Source organism: Caenorhabditis elegans, chromosome X (assembly GCF_000002985.6).
Source record: "Caenorhabditis elegans chromosome X".
NCBI lineage: Eukaryota > Metazoa > Nematoda > Chromadorea > Rhabditida > Rhabditidae > Caenorhabditis > Caenorhabditis elegans.
Genome location: NC_003284.9, coordinates 16,571,064 through 16,588,973, shown reverse-complemented (window position 1 = coordinate 16,588,973; position 17,910 = coordinate 16,571,064). Strand labels below are relative to the sequence as shown.

The following is a 17,910-nucleotide window of genomic DNA, read 5'->3' as shown; positions in this document are numbered from 1 at the left end:
TTGTGGTATTCCTAAGTTAACAATGAACTAGGAAGTCGAAAAGAACTTTTGTGTTACTTTATTTGCACCAATATTGAGTTTTATAAACAACATTTTTTTTTTTGGCCAAATGTACAAAATTCAGCATTCAGGTTAACAAATAATTTAGATGGCATGAATTCTATCAGCTTTCTCAAAACATGTACCATTTTAACTAGGTAATATTGGATACAATATAGTTATAGGCATAATTTACTTCCTGATTTTATTTTGATTTTAAAGGGAAACTGGGCACTAAAAAGCATTAATGATATGAAAAACCTTGCAATTTATTTTATTACTTGCTCCCTCTAGGTCCTTGTAAATACATTTGCAATACTTCTCCACTTAAGACATAAAAAATAGTAAACCTACTGATGTAGACTTTGAAAACTATTTAAACTCCCCGTCACCAAACTATGAACAAAAAATTGTTCTGTTATTGCACACCTTCAAACACCACAAATCTACTACTGTTCTGTCCCTCGGTGATTTCAAATGCAAATCTCCAACGTGTTTCGTGTTACTCCTGTTCTAGGAATTCGGCGGCTAGAAACACGTGTTTCCTTTTTGAATTTTGTTGCAAATTGAGTGTTGTGCGGTGCTGCCAAATCTAGTTGAGGGTCCGCAAAATTGACCTCTAAACTTTTCTCTGGCAAAAGTCAAAGAGCAGGAAAGCTTCATTTCTTCTTCTTCTTCATCTTCTCCTTTTCAAATCGATGTTTTCCGACAAATTTCCGTTTATCGAGTCTCAGAACTTCCCTTTGACTTTAACTTTTTTTTTGAGCAGAAGCGCGAAAAGGTGGCAGCATTGAGAGAATTTTGTGGAATTCGATACGAATACCCATCTATCATGTTTCGTTCACTCGCACGCTTTTTTAAGATGAGTTGATGAGAGAGAAAGTATGAAAGATCACTAGAAGACAGATCATTGATAATGACTATTGTTTATTCAAATATAAAAATTCACAACTTCGGAAGTTCTTGGTCAGTGCTTGGAAGGAGGAGAAGAGTCGGAAGTACACGTGATGGGTGGAGATTTCAATGGCTACAATTTATCAGGAAACACCGAAAGATTGTACTGAAGTAAGGAAGGGAAAGAAGGGTGTAAAATTGAAAATGTGTATGTGTGAGGTGTGCGGCAAATCTACAAAATAGTAATACATTTTTTAAACGCTTTCAGATAATTTACCTACTACTTCAAAAAACTGAAAAAAGGACCTCGAACTGTATTTTGCACTTTGTTTTCGAAACCTTAAATTTCAGATTTTTATCAGGTTAATAATATGTAAAATGGCATAAAATTTTAAATTTTACCGCACCCTATGATCTACACTTTTTCAAATTTCACACTTTGGCACAAAACTGAAAGTAATTAAAGACAATTCCAAAAAAAAACATGCTAAAATTGATAAATTCAAATTTCAAAATGGAATGATTTGGCAAGGAGATAAAAGAAGGAAACGATATGAAGAGCCACATGGCTTTTGAATTTACAAGAATGTTTCCTTGATGGCACTATCAAAGTGATTGAATAGAGTTAGATGTTTCCGTGGAGCTCCGTTGACTGTCGACGCAGTGCTCGCCGTGGAAGTGGTCATCATGTCACTAACATCCGAAGACAACATTTTCTCGGCTTTTTTGCAGTCCACGCAAGAGTAGGATCTTGTCGGCTGCTGTGGGCACGTTGAAAAAGTTGCGAAATTTAGTGTTGATGAGGTGAGAAGCGTCTGGCTTTTATGGTGGACTTGAGCTTTCTCGGGAATTGTCTCATCCAGCAGTGGCATGTTGATTATTGTGGTCAGTGACTTTTTGATTGGGTTGATCAGTTGTTCGGGGATGTTGATCACTGTTGCCGGAACTGTTGATTTTGGGATAAGTGGCTTGGTTTCCTCGTCGGTGGTTGATGCCTCTGTCGTTGCGCGCGAATCACGGGATGAGCTCACACGGGGGAATGATGGGAGGGAGATCTGAAATTTGAGTTATTGAATATGAATTCAGTACTGATGCAGCTTCAGTAAAATATTTGAAGTATTAAATTTTAAAAAAGTTATAAAATCATAAAAAGATACCTACTAACAATTAATTCGAGAGCTAAAATTTTAGCCCCTCAAATCGGTATTTGAAATTATACTCGGGCAATATTTCGCTGAGTGTAAGCTTTGATAAATATCTCCATATTGGTTTTTTAAGCGTCTAGAGTGTTTTAGGGTACTAAAACGAGACAAACATTTTGAAAACTTTTGAAAACTTTTTGGACGAAATAATTTTTGTTTTTGAGGTTTCATATAATTTTTCAGAGTGTCTAATTTAGGCTTGATCTACGTATATTTGAATTCAAAAAGTGTGAAATAAGAGACTCAGAGTTCTCAACGGATTTCGCATAGTTAAGAACATGCTGACGCCACATTTTTTGGGCCAAAAAAAAACCCCGCATTTTTTGTAGATCAAACCGTAATAGAACAGCCGGGCACCACGTGCCAAAGAAGAATTCAAATTCCAAGGTATCTTTTGGTATCAAGGTATTTGAAGTTGAACAAATGCACTGGCAAAATCGAGATGGAAATTTGGAAAAATTAACTCCCAAATGGTTATACATTGCTTTCAATTTTGTTCATCTATAAGGAAGAATTTAAAATGTCAAATCATTTTTTCACCAAAAATCAGAAATTTTATAAGAAGTCTAAACTTTTTTCTACAAAACTATAGCATATTGTAATACATCATTCAAATCATGATCTCGTGTTTTTTCCCCACGTTTTCAAACTATTCTGCAGTTTTCCTAGATTTTGATATTTTGCTCTTTGCGTCCCCCACTTTTCCCAAACTTTTTTGAATCATTTTTCCACAATTGACCAGGAAGGATTAATGTTCGTGCACAAAGATAAACAATATATTCAATGTGCGAAATAATGTAAACATTTCAAACACAAAACACACATAGCGAGTGTTTGGAGCACTTTTTATATGGAATTGAGTTTCAAGAAAAAAAAAATCATTTTTGAAACCGACCCCCAAATATATTTAGAGTAGTAACGTTCAAAAAATCTAAATGTCAAGAGTTCAATAGAGTCTTGTGAAAGTTGAATAGATCATGTTTCTTGTTTCTAAAGTTTCCTTAATGTTTCATTTTTCAATATGTTACGTTTTTTTGAATTACAAAAAATTGCAAAATTCATTACCTTCTTCTTTTCACTAGTCAATTTTCCATTGGTTCTGGCGACTGGCTCTTCTGAAATTTCAGATCTTGCTCTGCTGGGCTCCGGCCGTTCACTGCTTCTTGCTGAACGAGTCTCGTCGCGTGTGATAACAGAGGTCGTGCGTTCTTGATTTGACCTCGAGCTGAATAATTAAAATTTTTATAGCTTTGGTAAACATTTTTTATAATTTTTATTTTTTACCAATTTCCTAGAATTGGCAAGTAAAATGTGCGTTGGGAAAAAATTATATATGAACGTCCCCTTGGAGTTACCACCTACAACGTTAACATCCCCATACTTCCCATAGGACACCCTGAAACTAAAAACTAATTGCTCAGGTCCCTTTCAACCGAGCAGGTGAGAAGATCTTCCAAGAGACACTTTACAAAACATGACACCTGCACGCTGCTCGATCAGACTTGTTCAATTCTCATTATCGTCATTTTCCGTTGACAATCTTATGGCACGACGAACATTTAAAACTTGCAAATTTTTTGTTTCCCCCTTAACCTATAGAAATTCAAATCGGAAAATCATATTCTGATTTATTTATGGGAACTCGGTAGTCATAGTCAGCTTGAGCAGAGGCTCCGGAAATTGTCAAAGTCATCAAAATCCCAGCAATTGTTTTGCTCATTCAACGGAAGAGAAAAACGATTTGAAAGTTCTTTGAAAAGGGCGAAAAAGAAGGGGGAAATTATTTCTAGTGGCTCCTGACAAAATTTCAAGACATATGTGCTCACCAAGTGTACGTATCCGGAACAATTGTTGTCGTGAAGTTTCGCGAATACATTTGATGAGAGTCGCGGAGTGGATGGAAGCACTGGCATCGAAGAATTCTCACGAACGCTTGACGGAACCGCTTGTTGAAAACTGTATAGATAATCGGGTTGATCGTACTCGACACGTATCCGAGCCAAAGGAAAATCGACGCAACCCAATCAGGAATCTGCACATTTTCACCGCCGAATCCGATCAAAAAGTTGATGAAGAAGAATGGTGTCCAGCAAATGAAAAAGCACGCAAACACGACTGCGAGCACACGGGTCGCCTTGTGCTCATTTGCAAGATCTTGAGTTGCGGTCTGAAAGTTAATTGTTTGATCTATTAACTCTTTCTTAACTTTTTTATTCAGCTGTTTTGCAAAGAAACAAAAGAATACGTGAACTCTATCAAGTTTCATGTATTTCAAGTTAATCCATTGTACATTGATCAAATGACGTTTGAAAATAACTCCGATGCAAAATGTGACATGATAGGGAAAAATTTGAATGTGAATTTTGATCATTGAAAAATGGTAGACCTTAGCAATTGAAGCTTAAATTAATGGAAAAAAATTTGATATCTTTAATACAATTAATATTTTTCAGAAATCAGGGTAGAAGCAATTTGGAAATTTTAATTTTTCTCGTAAAAAAAATTTAAAACTTTTTGGACCAGTATGAAAAAAAAACACTCCAAAAAGTCTCAAGAATGTTTTTTTTAATTTGAAAATATTCAATGTAAATTAGTGTAAAATTTTGGAAACTTTCTAAAAAAATTAATAATAAAAAATTTTCCAAAAAGATTACTACATAATTTTACAAAGCTTACAAAACATTTTCTTAAGCTTGAACACTTTTAAAATCAACGTAAATTCGCAAAAAATCTTTTTTGAAGAAATTCAACAGGTCTGGAAACAATATGAAATTTTAAATTATTAACGGTTGGGGTCAGCTTTGTTGGCTCAAAATTGGTGAGTTAAAAAAAATTTTGCATGGTTTTTTTTGTTGGGAAAGTGATCTCTGTCAAAAGAAATACAATGTTTTACAAAATTAATTTTCCCAATTCTACTTACTCCCTATTCTTCTTTCTTTCCTCCTTTATCTACGCACTTTTGCTCAGTGCTCTATTCTCTCAAAAAACAAAAAAGAAATGTAGCGAAAGATGTTGTAAACTAGAGGCAATTCAAACGCGCTCCACGCGAAATTTGAGATAAAAAGATCAAAATCTCACCTGAAGAGAGCTACGGCGACCGACTTTATTAGCAAAGTTGGTTACCAAATTGGAGGTCCTCGACTTCCACTTGTTAATTGTCGACGCTTTTTGCAGCTGCTTGTGACCGTTGGTGTTGATTGATGGACGGCTTGTACCCAAGCGATCAGCAGTCTCTCCGTTCGCAATGTTGGAAATGCTCGACATAGTCCTGCCATGTGCTCCAATGGCTTTTCCGTTTGCAATGGTACCATTGACAGTTGCAGAGTAGGTTCTAGCATAACCCAGTTTCCTATGAGGCATGGTTCTTCGAAGACCATTCCCATTGAATTTATCACCTGCCTTTTGACTTAGTATTGAAGCTTGCTTGTTCAACAACTGTGTTGTCTTTGCATAAGTGACCCCCATAATGCACAACGGTATGAGGAAAGTCATGGTTGACCCGTAGATAATATAATATCTGCTGAAGATCATACACTGATTGTTTCGCAAAATGTTTGCCGTGTCATGCATCGCCAGCACGGCAATCGGACAGGAGACAAGTAGAGTGACAACCCACACGATGGCAATTTTGATAAATATCAGTGTTTTTGATCTGTTGCGGGTGCGAAGTGGTTGAGAGATACCGAGATATCGGTCCAGCGAGATGACGGACATGTGGACAATGCTCGCCGAGCACAGAAATACGTCCGAGTAGACGTACAAAAGGCACATCGACACGCTCCATGTCCACACCCCTGAAATTACTTTTTAAAATTTTTTTTTTTGTGAAGATTATTTCGATCTTCAATTAACTAAATTTATAATTTTACATATATAATTAACTTTTTTTTTCTATTCGTTCAAAAATCTTTACACTTCCCACTCAATATTTCATGATTTTTTTATTCTCATTTTTTATTCGTTCCTCTAATTATTTATTAACAAATGCGCTCAAAGATGCTTATAGTTAGATACTTTTGAAAAAAATTCATCGAAATTATTAGCTAATTGACAAAATACAGCGCTGGTGGTATTTGCACACCTGGAGAAGGGAAAAATAAAGTTGAAAAAAACAAACAATAGTTTAGTTTATAGCCTATTAATCATCTGATTCGTTTTCACAAATTGAAAAAGGTAAAAAATTAAGTAAAAAAGCATTTTGGGTTAAGTTTTTTTTATCAGCCTAAAATATTGCACTGTTCCCTATAACTTGCATGACAGCAAAAAAAATTAGGCTTTAAAGTTACCTACGCCTACCTTATACCTACACAATTCACCTCTGCCGAATGCATTTTAAATTGTCTTTCTTAGGTTATTTAAAAAGTCGCGTAACCTAAAAAATGTCGGCCATATAGTGTAGACACCAAATATTCAGTTTTAAGCCAAAATTAAGCCATAATTCAGTGGGACAGGTAGATCAAAATTATTTATGAGGTTTTTTCTTTTCTTTATTACAGTTTCAATTTTTGTAGAAACAATAATCCTATGTACATTTTCCAGTATAGGAACAGTATAGGAAGTATAGGAATTTTCTTTTCTAGCCCTAAATTAAAAAAATATTCCAAAAATATTCCACTGACCGTGCCGAACCTCGACCACTATACTCAATGGCATCACAATACAACAAACCAGAAGATCAGCCAGAGCCAATGAGAATAAAAAGTAGTTGGTGACATTGTGTAACCTTCGATCCGTCGCAATTGCCACACACACCAAAAAGTTGCCGATCAACCCAATCAGACAAAGCACCGGCAACAGAAACAAGGCGACACCGTTGAAATGGTAGATTCCCATCGTCGGGATCAACTGCACCCGTATCGACCATACGCTCGTTGTGGAGAAGTGCGGTGTGAGCGCCGTCGTTGCAAATGATTCTAGATGTTGAATTGTTGAAAAATTGGTTGATTGAATTGGGATGATGATGATGAATTTGTAATTGAATGAAAAAAAAATGCAGACGCACGCACAAAAGTAAATCAAAGTGAAGCCTTCGATGCGGCCTTCGCCTTTTCTAGATTAGATTAATCTAGAAAAGAGATGTATGTACGTGTTTCTTTTTCACTACCCCACGCAACAATTGGTTGCTCTCTGATAATAAAAAATGGGTGAGAAATTAGATGTTTCCGAATGTGTCGTTCGTTTTGAAATTGTTAAGGTACATCACAGGTCAGTGGAGAGAGGAGAAGGCTGGCCGGGGGGAGAAAAAGAGAGAGGAAAGCGAAAAAAGTATGACGAGCTGCCAATGATTTTTTGCTGGCGTTTTGGAAACTCCGCCCACTTTTTTGGTTCCAGTTTTCAAATTTCGAGTTAATGGTTCCAAAAAATACTAGCTTTAAAAAATTATTGAATTGAGTTTTTGCTATTTCGCAAAATGTTCTAGTCAAGATTTCCTGAACGTAAATAGACAACACTTTTTGCCCAGTTTTATAGATCCCAGCAATTAAAAATAAGATTTTTTGAATATAATTTTTCTTTAAAACACAATTTTATTGTTCTTTATAATTTTTACACCATCAAGAAATTTTTATAAAATGAACTCATCAAAAATTATGTCAATTTTAGGGAAACACAGGGACAGAAATTTTCAAAATTTTTGTGAAAATTACACAATTTCCAAAAAAAATATTGTTCCAAAAATATTTCTTCTCTGACGTGAATTGACATTTGTTCGTTAAACTCAGAATAAAAAACTAGTTCAACTTGCTACTAGAACTTGATTTTTCAAAATATTTTCACCTGGAATTTCAAAATTACAACCCCCACAAACAAATATTTTTGGCAACAGAAATTATTAAAGCATTATTGAAAATTTTTGTCATTCTTTCAGAAACAAAAACACAAAAATGCATGATTAAGGGTTTCGGGAGACGAATTTGCGATAAATTATAAATGAAGAATGTTGTTTGAAAATAATAGCAGAAATTAATTACTCAAAAACATTTGAGTTTCAATTTATGAAAGTATTAATCATCAAAAACCGGTCGCTTGATGAGTTGCCATTTTTGAACTCATATTAATGAATTTGCAACTCTTTTTTTAATCCGTTCGTAATCTTTTCCTTTTGGTTTTTGTAGCTGGATCAGTTTGAAAAAAAGGTCGGGCTATTCTGAGAGCTAGACTTTTTGACAAAATCCGTCGGGAAAAGGAAAAGGTTTCAAAAACTTTGATTCAAAAATGGGAAATAGAATTACGGAAAAGGTAGGGATCAGCTCAAAAATTTAAAAATAAAGCTTATATTTAGCTTTTTATTTATTTTGTAAACTTAAAATATTAGAATAAAAATTTTAAAGTAAAATTGGTTTCGAATGTTTTTAAATGACGTAATTTTACTAAAAATGTTCCGAAGACAAAATTAATAAGTTAAATTTAAACATTCGGATTTAAAATTGAATTGTGCTGCTCTTGTTTTGTTGGATAGGCGCCGACCAATCACCTTTATGACCCTGGTACAGTCTACTCATTGAGGATCAAATTTAACACGTACGACCTTTGACGTTTCTTATGGTATTGGCTGTGACGGCTAGAGATTTTCGGTTTTGATTTACTCAGCCTAGCGAGAGAAGCCATCAAACAAACAAAACCGTTTTTGCCCTTTCTTTAAGCGCCGCCACTGTCTATGTGGATATGTATTGGAAATGTGAGATCCTGTTGTTCAGATTTTTTTTTGGGAGTTTAGAGTTTTTGAGATCATGCTCCCCTTTTCACTGAATACCGAAAAAAAAATCTGGTGGGTGGCGACGAAACGGAGACGTAGACGTCAAAATTTTAGAGGAAGACGGTGATTGAATATGCACACACGTTAGGTATGCGCATAACTTTTTGAGTTTTTCCGCCCATTTTTCCCCACTGAATTCTTCACCCCCTTCCTCAAATTCTTTTGTTCTCTTGCAAGAAGCATCTATTCCTAGATTCCGACACAAACGAAAACATCATCATTGTCTATGGTTCATCCCCAAAAAAACGCATGAAAAGTTCAACTGATCAGACTTACCATTTGCAGGTACATAGTAGGGATCCTCAGGTGGAGCGCTGTGTGAGAAGAGTTCAATGAGCATCTAGGTTGAGAGGAGTGCACCTCTGAAACAAAAACCAAGCACTTTTCACGTATTTTCCAACAAATAAGTGCTAATTGCCAAGTCAGCAGGGAGACTGCGGAAAGGAGAAACAGAAGATGAAAAAAGAGGAGTCACAAAACGAAAAATGTGTGAAAACACAGGAAAAGAGGCTGCCTGCATAAGTAAGGGCCATTAGCGGCGCGGTGAGTGGTCAAAGTGCGTTATCATATGGTACGCGGGGCGCGCCTCACATGGGAGCCCCCGGGAGCCGAGCAGAAGAAAAGAAGGTCGCCGAGAGTTCCAACAGCTTTTTTATGAGTGCCGCGACCTACTGGCAAACAACACAACGTCAGAATGAGGGGAGAGCGGAGAGAAAGAGAGAACGTCACAGTGGTAAACGCTGTGTCGGGATTGAAGTGGGAGGTCTGTACTGGGATATCTTGTATCTTACTACATACGTACACCTCAATTGTCAGTTCTGGATTGCACAAAGTGCAAAGAACAGTTAAGCTGTTCGGTTGAAAGGTGTGGTGAGCTGGAGAGGCAGGTAAAAGTGACAAACAAAAGGAAACTGTATCACACCTGGGCGGCGGCTTAAGAAGAAAAAAATATGAGTTTAGCCAACAAGAGACTATGCCAGAGTAATAATAATGGTGAAAATTGGGGGTTTCATTGGAAATTAAAATACTTGTGAATCAATAAGAAATTTGTTAGCAATTTTGCGCTCCTAGGTGGCCGGAAAGTATTATAGTCAGAAGTTGACCGGCTTAGTTCGGGCCTTAGTTTAGTCCAAATTTGATCCAACCTTTGTAATGGGTTAGCCAAGCATTAAAATACAAGAATAGGGCTTTCATTTTGGCGCTATGCAACCCAAGTTTTTTGAACGGCGCGAAACTCAAAAATTGTCGGGCGCTGCAATTTTGCAAAACATAAGCTTTACCAACTTCTGAATTCAAGTAGCATTTTTGGGCTAGACGTAAGCAAGAAGTTGCCACCAAATGCTGAGTAAGACATACAAGAACGTGTTATCTGTGTAATTGAGAAGATAAGTGTATCTACAAATTTATAAATCTGACACAAAAAGAAAGCCATAGACTTTAAGAAATATAGGTATTTGTAACCACATTTTTTGAAAATTTTCATTTGGATAAAAAATTTTCAGAATTCCTAAGACACCGTCATTTTAGGGTTGTAATACAGAGTGTTAAGATTTTCAAAAAGGTAAAATTATATAATATTTGGCTTTAATATATTTTTTTGGTACGTGGGCGTTATAACCCTATTAAAACATTGAACATACATACATTTATCATTTTCTAAGGTGATATGCTTACTTTTTAGGATTAGAAATGTTTTTTTCCTTTTCGGAAACTTTACGCTAGACTTTCGGATTAATTGGTACTTCGATTATTTTTTTTTGTTTCAAATTTTCTGCCAACAAAAAAAAAATAAAAAAATTATATGCTTTCAAACTTTTCGAAAAATTAGTATACTTCAAATCTCAACACTATCGCTATTCTAACATATCCCTTGGAACGGCTCAACAAAGCTGTTTAGACACATTTCTTGGAAAGGGACGATTTTCTTCTCAAAAGTTTCTTTGAAGAAGGGTACTGAAGCAAATTCCCAAAACACTAAATCTGATCCATGGCTTTTGTCAACTTTTCAATAATTGCTGTTTGTATGTACTTGTTTATTTAAAAACAACATTAAGGATATTTATATATAGATGTTTGTAAATTTACATAGATCAAAATGTGGGTGGAAATGTCAGAAAAAAATTTGAATTTTAAATCACAGTTCAAATGCACAAATAAGTCTGACTTTTGGAAAAGCTCGTTTTACAAAATAAATCCGTCATAAACCTACTACGTGTACAAAGCATATTTATTTTGCCAAAAATTTTGTTCTATGGCATAGAAAAACTCTTTGCTGAGCTTATTCATCCACTTTCTTTAGAGTTCAAAATTTCCATTTTCTACATTTTCCGAGAAACGCATTCACCAAATGAAACCCAAATATTGGCAGATTTTGGGTTTCAATTCAATGTTTTCAGCTTGAGATTCGCGAATCTCGGGATCCTCGAAATGCTCGAAGACACAGCGGAAATTGGAAAATAGGCAACCAGAAATCAAACTTGAAACCTAACTTTATCGAGATATCCGTCATTCTTTTCCCATAAAAGTGAATCAAAGTTTGGTTAGGAGACGGATAAAATAGATATTTGAATCCAAAATTGAAATATTCTGAACTCGACGGTAGACAAAAAATGATCCAGAGGTAGACTGAATGAGGTTTCTGTTATTTTTCAAAATTTGGTAAAAATGTTTTTTCAAAATCATTCTCTATAAATACTTGTGTTTTTGAGAATATTTGACAAAAACAAAAGGCATCTCACATGTCAGTAAATAGTCTCTATCCGCACGCCTGCCTATTATATAGTTAGTAGTTTGAACTTGAATATCTATGCAATAGAAATTATGGAAAAAAAAGTTTATAAATTCGCAGCCGACATCAAAAAGGTTTGTGTTGATCCACACCCTTCATTGCTATCAGATCTAATATTCAGTTATCATATTGAAGGTTTTTTGGGAATCCTATAAGAACTAAATGCTGGAAAGTATATTATTTTCAATATAGAAAATTTGGATAAATGTGAAGCCGACGACGAACAGGGTCGGCGAAAAACTTCCAAAAAGATCATTGAGAACAACTTTTTTTTAGTTCCTCGAACTTTGTGTCAATTTAAAAGATTAAAGAATTTTATTGAATACACCCTGCCTTCCTCGTTTTTTGAAGTAATACTAAGTTCAACTTTTTTTTCTGATCCCTTAAAAAATAACTCTAACTGATTGACTTTTTGTAATGATGGGAATGCAAGCCTAAAAAATCTTGTTTTCTTTTTGCTAAAGAAAATGAGCACACGAATAAAAAGAGCAAGAGTTACATCATGGCCAGCAAGGGGCGAGAAGAATTAATTTGAAGCGCGTGTGTGGGAGGAGGTCCGTGAAAACGAAACTTTTTGGTGGTGCTGGAGGCTAGTAGGCCCCTCCCAAACAATGTTTGTCTTTTGGTTGGCAAATGTGTCGACTCATTTTTATGTAATTGAAGCTTAAGGTGAAGAAAGAGGTCAGCCTGTTTCAGGCTTCTTTTGGGAAAGTAGGACAAGTAAAGAAAACGTCAGAAAAAAAGGGGAAAATACTCAAAGATCGGGAGTGAGAGAAACATTGGGGAAGATGAGTGGAGGCTCCGCCCGTTTTTGTCGCGTCCTCACTTTTTACCCTAATATATTTGCTTTTTGGACTTTGTCGCGACAGGAGCCGCGAAAAATATTGAAAAAGCTGAGAAAATGCACGGTGAGCAATGATAAGGTGCTTCTCTATGGGAGGTAACGAATAAGAAGCATTGCAATCGAGTGACGCTAACAGGGAAAAAATAGAGAAAAACAGTTAGCGGGCGGCATATAATTAAACTGAAATTTCCATAATAATGTTAAAAATAGAACAGTCAGTTGAAAAATATTTCTGCGAAAGAATCAACGTTTTGCAAATGTAATTTAAATATAGAATAGCTTGTCCTTTTTTGCAAAAAAAAATTTCAAACCCAAATGCTAAAAAAACTTATTTGGTACACAAATTCTTGGAAGGGAAACCTGCTGCACCCTATACAACCCTATCAAAAAAATCTGAGCGTGGCAGTTTTTTAGGCTTTTGATGTATTTTGAGCAATATGACGGACCTTGTTGTCTGTAAGAACATCGAAGATCAAAATTTCAAGAGGAGAAGTTAAGTTTCATGATAATCTATTCAAAGCAAGAGCTTCTAGATGAAGTATGTCTCGTTTCAAAGTCTGAGAGAAAACGGACTCTATTTCCTTGTTGAAAAAACGACATTCTAGCTCAACTTGTCTTTTAAAAATTAGTCAGACTAACCTGTGAAAAATTAGCAAGAAATACAAATAAAATGGGTGGAGCCTTGAAAACACCACCAATGAATAGAGACACTTATAATGCTCCGCCTACTGGAAAACAAATGTGAGAATGAAACCTGCTACTGACAACACAATGTTTTGTAAAGAAAAAGAGGGACTAGTTAAAAATTTGAATTTTCAAGTATTTGAAATTTTTGAGTTGTCAGAAGCCAGGAACTATTTGAACGCCTGAAGCCTGCCTCCATCCTATCCGCATCACGCCGACCTCTCGCCTTGTGTCTGCACTATAGCGAGAGGTCAAAGGTTTGCTGTTTACACCACATAGTACAAAAGTAGTTTTACCGCCGCGGCTGACACTTTTCGGGTTCCGCGTCGCACCATAAAGAAGGCGCGGCAAGCGGTGGTCTCCGAAATGCGGGCGCGGAAGGCGTTTTGGCGCCTGCATGGAATCCCTATGTTAAAAATGCGTAAGATTTTTTTAACCATTACCTAACTAAAGTAATTTGTCTAATAAAGCTTCGTTACTCTGTCCCCCAAACAGTTGTTTGAGTACAGTTTTACGAAAAAAAGTGTTATTTTTTTCCTGAAAATTTCAAGATGGTTTTTGAAGTTAACAAGAATTTATAAGAAAGCGCTTTGCCGAGAATTCCAAAAGTTCAATTAATTTGATGATTGAGGGAAGTAACGGTTTGATTTAGAAAACTTTCAAAACAATCAGATTTCTTCCTGATTCTCCAACCTTAAAGGAATTGCTCCTTTATTATTTTTTATTTTGGTAAATTTTTGTTTTAAGATGATTTAGCCTCATATATGTAGAGGGAACAAAATATGTACTGAATTTGGAACTCAACTATTTTTCACCGGATGTGACAAGTATAAGTTGGAAAAATTGGAAACTTTGGCTAAATTTCCCGTCTTTTTCCAAAACTTTCAAGCTTCTCTAATATATACAAAAAACTAAATTTCTGCTTGAAAAAAGAGGAAATACTAAAATTGCATTGAAATTGAAAAATATAAAGATACAAATATCAAATTTCTTATTGAAGTTAAAAAAAACAAAAACGATAACTAAGAAAAAAAACTATGAAAATTTGTTTTTCCATGTTAAAGTTAAAGTTAGCGACGCTAAAACCTATCTTGAAATTTATTAGATGAAAAATTAATTTTCAATAAAAAAAATTGCGTCCGTTTCTGGAAGATGGTCCCAAGTTGCTCCGAAAACACTTCTCGAAAATTATATTATTCTCTTTTAATGCTCAGAGAAAACTTCAAGTTTTGCATTCCCACATTACCATTGTCTAGCTCTGTTATTATGAAGAATTGTTCCGTTCAAAGAACGCATTAAAATCAAAATCGGAATGAGTGAACATCCGAACAATGGGTATAACTAATTCACGTGTTGTTCAGTTTTTTTTTTTTCATTTAATTCCCTGAATACTCTATGCTGAGTGAGGAGCAAAAGCGTTTAGATGCAAAAATATAGAGAGAGAGAGAATAAGTTGTATCTTTTATCATCGGTTTTAAAAGTGCATTGATAGATCTCGTGATGGTGATTTTTGGAAATATTATCATATATTTCAATTTTCTATTAAAAAAAGGTTCATAAATTTACTCTTCCCACCAGAATAATAAAAATAAAAATACACAAACGGAACCACAAAGAAGACTTATAGAAAACCTTTAGTCATTCCAAAAAGGAGGGTTTTTGTTAAAAATAGACGCTTACGTCCCAAAATGATCGCTTTAGAAAAAAAAAAACTGAAAAAGACCAATCATAATTCATTCTGTTTTGAATATGGTGATTGGTTCTTTAGTCTCGTCTCAGACAATGTGGAACACGAAGCCGATAATTTTTTAGAGCAGATCTTTACGGGAAAAGCATTGAATAATGAAAAGATCAGTTTTGAAGACGGTTTGTGATAATTATACTTGTACAATATTTTTTCACAGAAATTTTGAAGTTTTGTATGAACCGGAATGTAATTTATAAGTGTTTTCATGCATTTTTTATTAACTCATTGTCTTGTTTTGTTTTCAAAGATGGAGTAGTAACAGTGAGAAATTGTGAAATTGTATCCATCGGGTTTTTTGTAAAAAATAACAGGAAAGCGGTCGTAGTGATCATTAAAAAACTAAATATTCCGTTTTTTCAGATATAACTGACTTTAGATGTGCACTCGCAATTATGGACCGGGCACTAAGTGCGCATTACGTGAACTACTAAAATCACTACTTTCACGGTGGGGTATCGAAGTCTGGGAAATATTCTTAAATGACTCCAAATTTGTCCCTGATTCCAAATATCTATGTAAAAAAATTCAAAAAAAAATTCCCTGATTTTATATTTGAGCTTAAAATCGCGATTTTCATTTGTGTACCCATGAGATTTTTCAAATGCGCGCCCAAATCAATTCTCCTTGGAGCGCGTTTGCCTCATTAAATTTTCTCCATATATTTTTTACTTCTTTCAGTTTTTCAGCTATTTTCGTTCGTTTTTTTTGCTAAGAAAATGTTCAATTGAAACAAAACATATAATTTTCAAAAAAAAACCGACAAAATACGACAAAAATGAACGAAAATAGCTGAAAACTGAATGAAGTGAAAATATATAGAGAAAATTAAATCGGGTAAACGCGCTCTAAATGAAAGTCGCGATTTCAAGCTCAAAATCAGGGAAATTTTTTTTGAATTTTTTCACACAGATATTCGGAGTCAGGGGCTAGTTTGGAATTAATTTAAAAATATTTCCCAGATTTCGGTACCCACCTTTGAGTGAATGTTCATAGGGACAGAATTACTTTGGAGGTCAAACATTGGCATCAAAACACTTTTTTTTTTTGGATTCAAATTCATTTTCTGATCAAAATAGAATTTTGATCTATGACACTATGAAATATAGAATCTGATCGAAAAATACGAAATAAATCTTCAGAAAAATGATTGATGCTCAATAAGCAGACGTTTGAAGTTCAAAGGCGGGAATCGTCGGGGAAAAGGGCTGATTGATTCAGAACTTCCTTGAAAAAGTTTGCATCCTGCTCCTCCTCCTCCTCCTCTCACCAACCAAAAAATTATGCTCATTCATCTTTTTGGCAAAACGATGGGGGCTTACTTTTTTCGCAGTATTTTTTCACTGCTCAAAAGATACATCTTCCCGATTAATCAACCTCTTGTTGGCTCGGCTCGTATGACGCTCGGAACGCAACTAGAGTTTCGAACTTTTTTCGCTGTTGGGTTCTCGCGAAACAAAGGGCAAAGCAGCAAAGCATAAGGACGGAAATGAGAAGTTTGGTATGAAATCACTATTTTAAAGGGTAGACAATCGAAACCACTTGAATGTTTTTGATATTTATCGGATGATTACTGATCAAATAAAAGTGGGAAAGGAAGGCGGAATGGATTGACGGATCACAATGTAAACCAAAGGTGATTCTTTGAAAATCGCAAGGCTTGTTGATTTTCTGATCAGTTTCTTATCAAAAAAGTCAAAATGAAAATGTGGTGAAAGTTGTCTGAAATTACTATAATGATGTTACAAAAACTAAATACTACACATTTTAAAATGCTTACGAGATATTTACTCGACAATTTTTTTGACTGGCACAAAAAACCTAAAATTGTCGGCCTGACACCCGCCAGTTTCACGTCGGCCTCTCGCCTCATTTCTGCACTATGGCGGGAAGTCAAAGGCATACATCACATAGTGCAAACGGTGGTTCTTTCCCCGCGGCCGACACTTTTTGGGTTCCGCGCCGCAAGACAAGTAGAGGTTGTTGTAAGGCGAGCGCGGCAGATGTTTTGGCCTTATTTTAGCTAAAAGTTTTAGTTTATTCAAGCTAAGAATCCACAATTTCTACGCTACCTTTATCCTTAAATCATACATAAAGCAATTTCAAATTGCAACATTTTCCAAACATTCATATAAAGAACTTTTCTATACATTTCCAGAGTATTCCAAAAAATATAAAAACAGGACAAGTAGTGTTTCAACAGCTCGCCGTCTGTTTGTTGTTACTCCAATGGGAAAGGTAATGAGTTCAAGCCAACTGCTAATCTTGGGATCAGCCAAAAGATTTGCGCGGCGGGTGGTCCTAGTTTGAGGTCTTCTTGGAACAATGGCAATAACTATGGGTAATATGGAATGTATTGTTAAAACTTTAAATTTGAATTTTTTAATGAGAAGGACTAAAATTATACATCAAAAATTATACATCAAAACTTAATAGATCAAATCAACACTATTATTATAATTTGAAAATTTGTATATAAATGTGAACACGGAGTTCAAAAATTGATTTACACTTTCAAAAATTGAAAAAAAATTCCCCAATAAAATTGAAACTAGCGCTACTCCACTTTTAAGCTATCCTCTGAAATCAGAAAATTCTAATTTAGAACATTGAGATTTTCTAAAATGTCATAAGTTTTTTTTTTTGCTTTTTGCATTTATTTATTTACTTCCGAATCAAAATAATATGCAAATAACTTTTTTGCAACATTATTACTAACTGGAGAAATTTGTATTAAAACATCAAGTCTGATTATTTTCAAACATGTCTCATGGGAGCAAAAATCGTTACATATTCAAACCGTTGTAATCTGATAAAATGAAAATTAATTTCAACATACCGGATAATATGGAAAAGTTTAAAATACCACGTTTTATATTATAATTTTAAAACTTTGAACTAGATTCCCATTTTAAATTTAATGATGAAATATTACCAACAGAAAATGTTTAAAAATTACTG

At 34.9% G+C, this 17,910-nt stretch overlaps 1 protein-coding gene and 2 non-coding genes across 4 annotated transcripts; 1 reads left to right on the top strand and 2 right to left on the bottom strand.

The window, feature by feature from the left end:
- Positions 1 to 1,349: 1,349 nt before the first annotated feature.
- On the bottom strand, positions 1,350 to 9,229 carry ser-1 (G-protein coupled receptors family 1 profile domain-containing protein; the record flags this gene model as incomplete). 2 transcript variants are annotated; one of them, NM_001029557.5, is made up of 6 exons in its annotated part: positions 1,350 to 1,988; positions 3,201 to 3,360; positions 3,962 to 4,302; positions 5,214 to 5,929; positions 6,755 to 7,048; positions 9,166 to 9,229. In NM_001029557.5, 6 exons carry the CDS (start codon positions 9,227 to 9,229, stop codon positions 1,512 to 1,514), a joined length of 2,052 nt encoding a protein of 683 aa, NP_001024728.1. The 2 variants fall into 2 exon arrangements, with proteins under 2 accessions (NP_001024728.1, NP_001024729.1); NM_001029558.5 differs by lacking the exon at positions 9,166 to 9,229 and having other exon boundaries at positions 1,512 to 1,988; positions 6,755 to 6,968.
- A 224-nt stretch (positions 9,230 to 9,453) lies between these two features.
- On the bottom strand, positions 9,454 to 9,584 carry K08B5.3. Its single transcript, NR_072892.1, has one exon. It is a non-coding gene; the product is annotated as an Unclassified non-coding RNA K08B5.3 (non-coding RNA).
- Positions 9,585 to 12,474: 2,890 nt separating this feature from the next.
- K08B5.6 lies at positions 12,475 to 12,535 on the top strand. Its single transcript, NR_072891.1, has one exon. It is a non-coding gene; the product is annotated as an Unclassified non-coding RNA K08B5.6 (non-coding RNA).
- Positions 12,536 to 17,910: the final 5,375 nt, after the last annotated feature.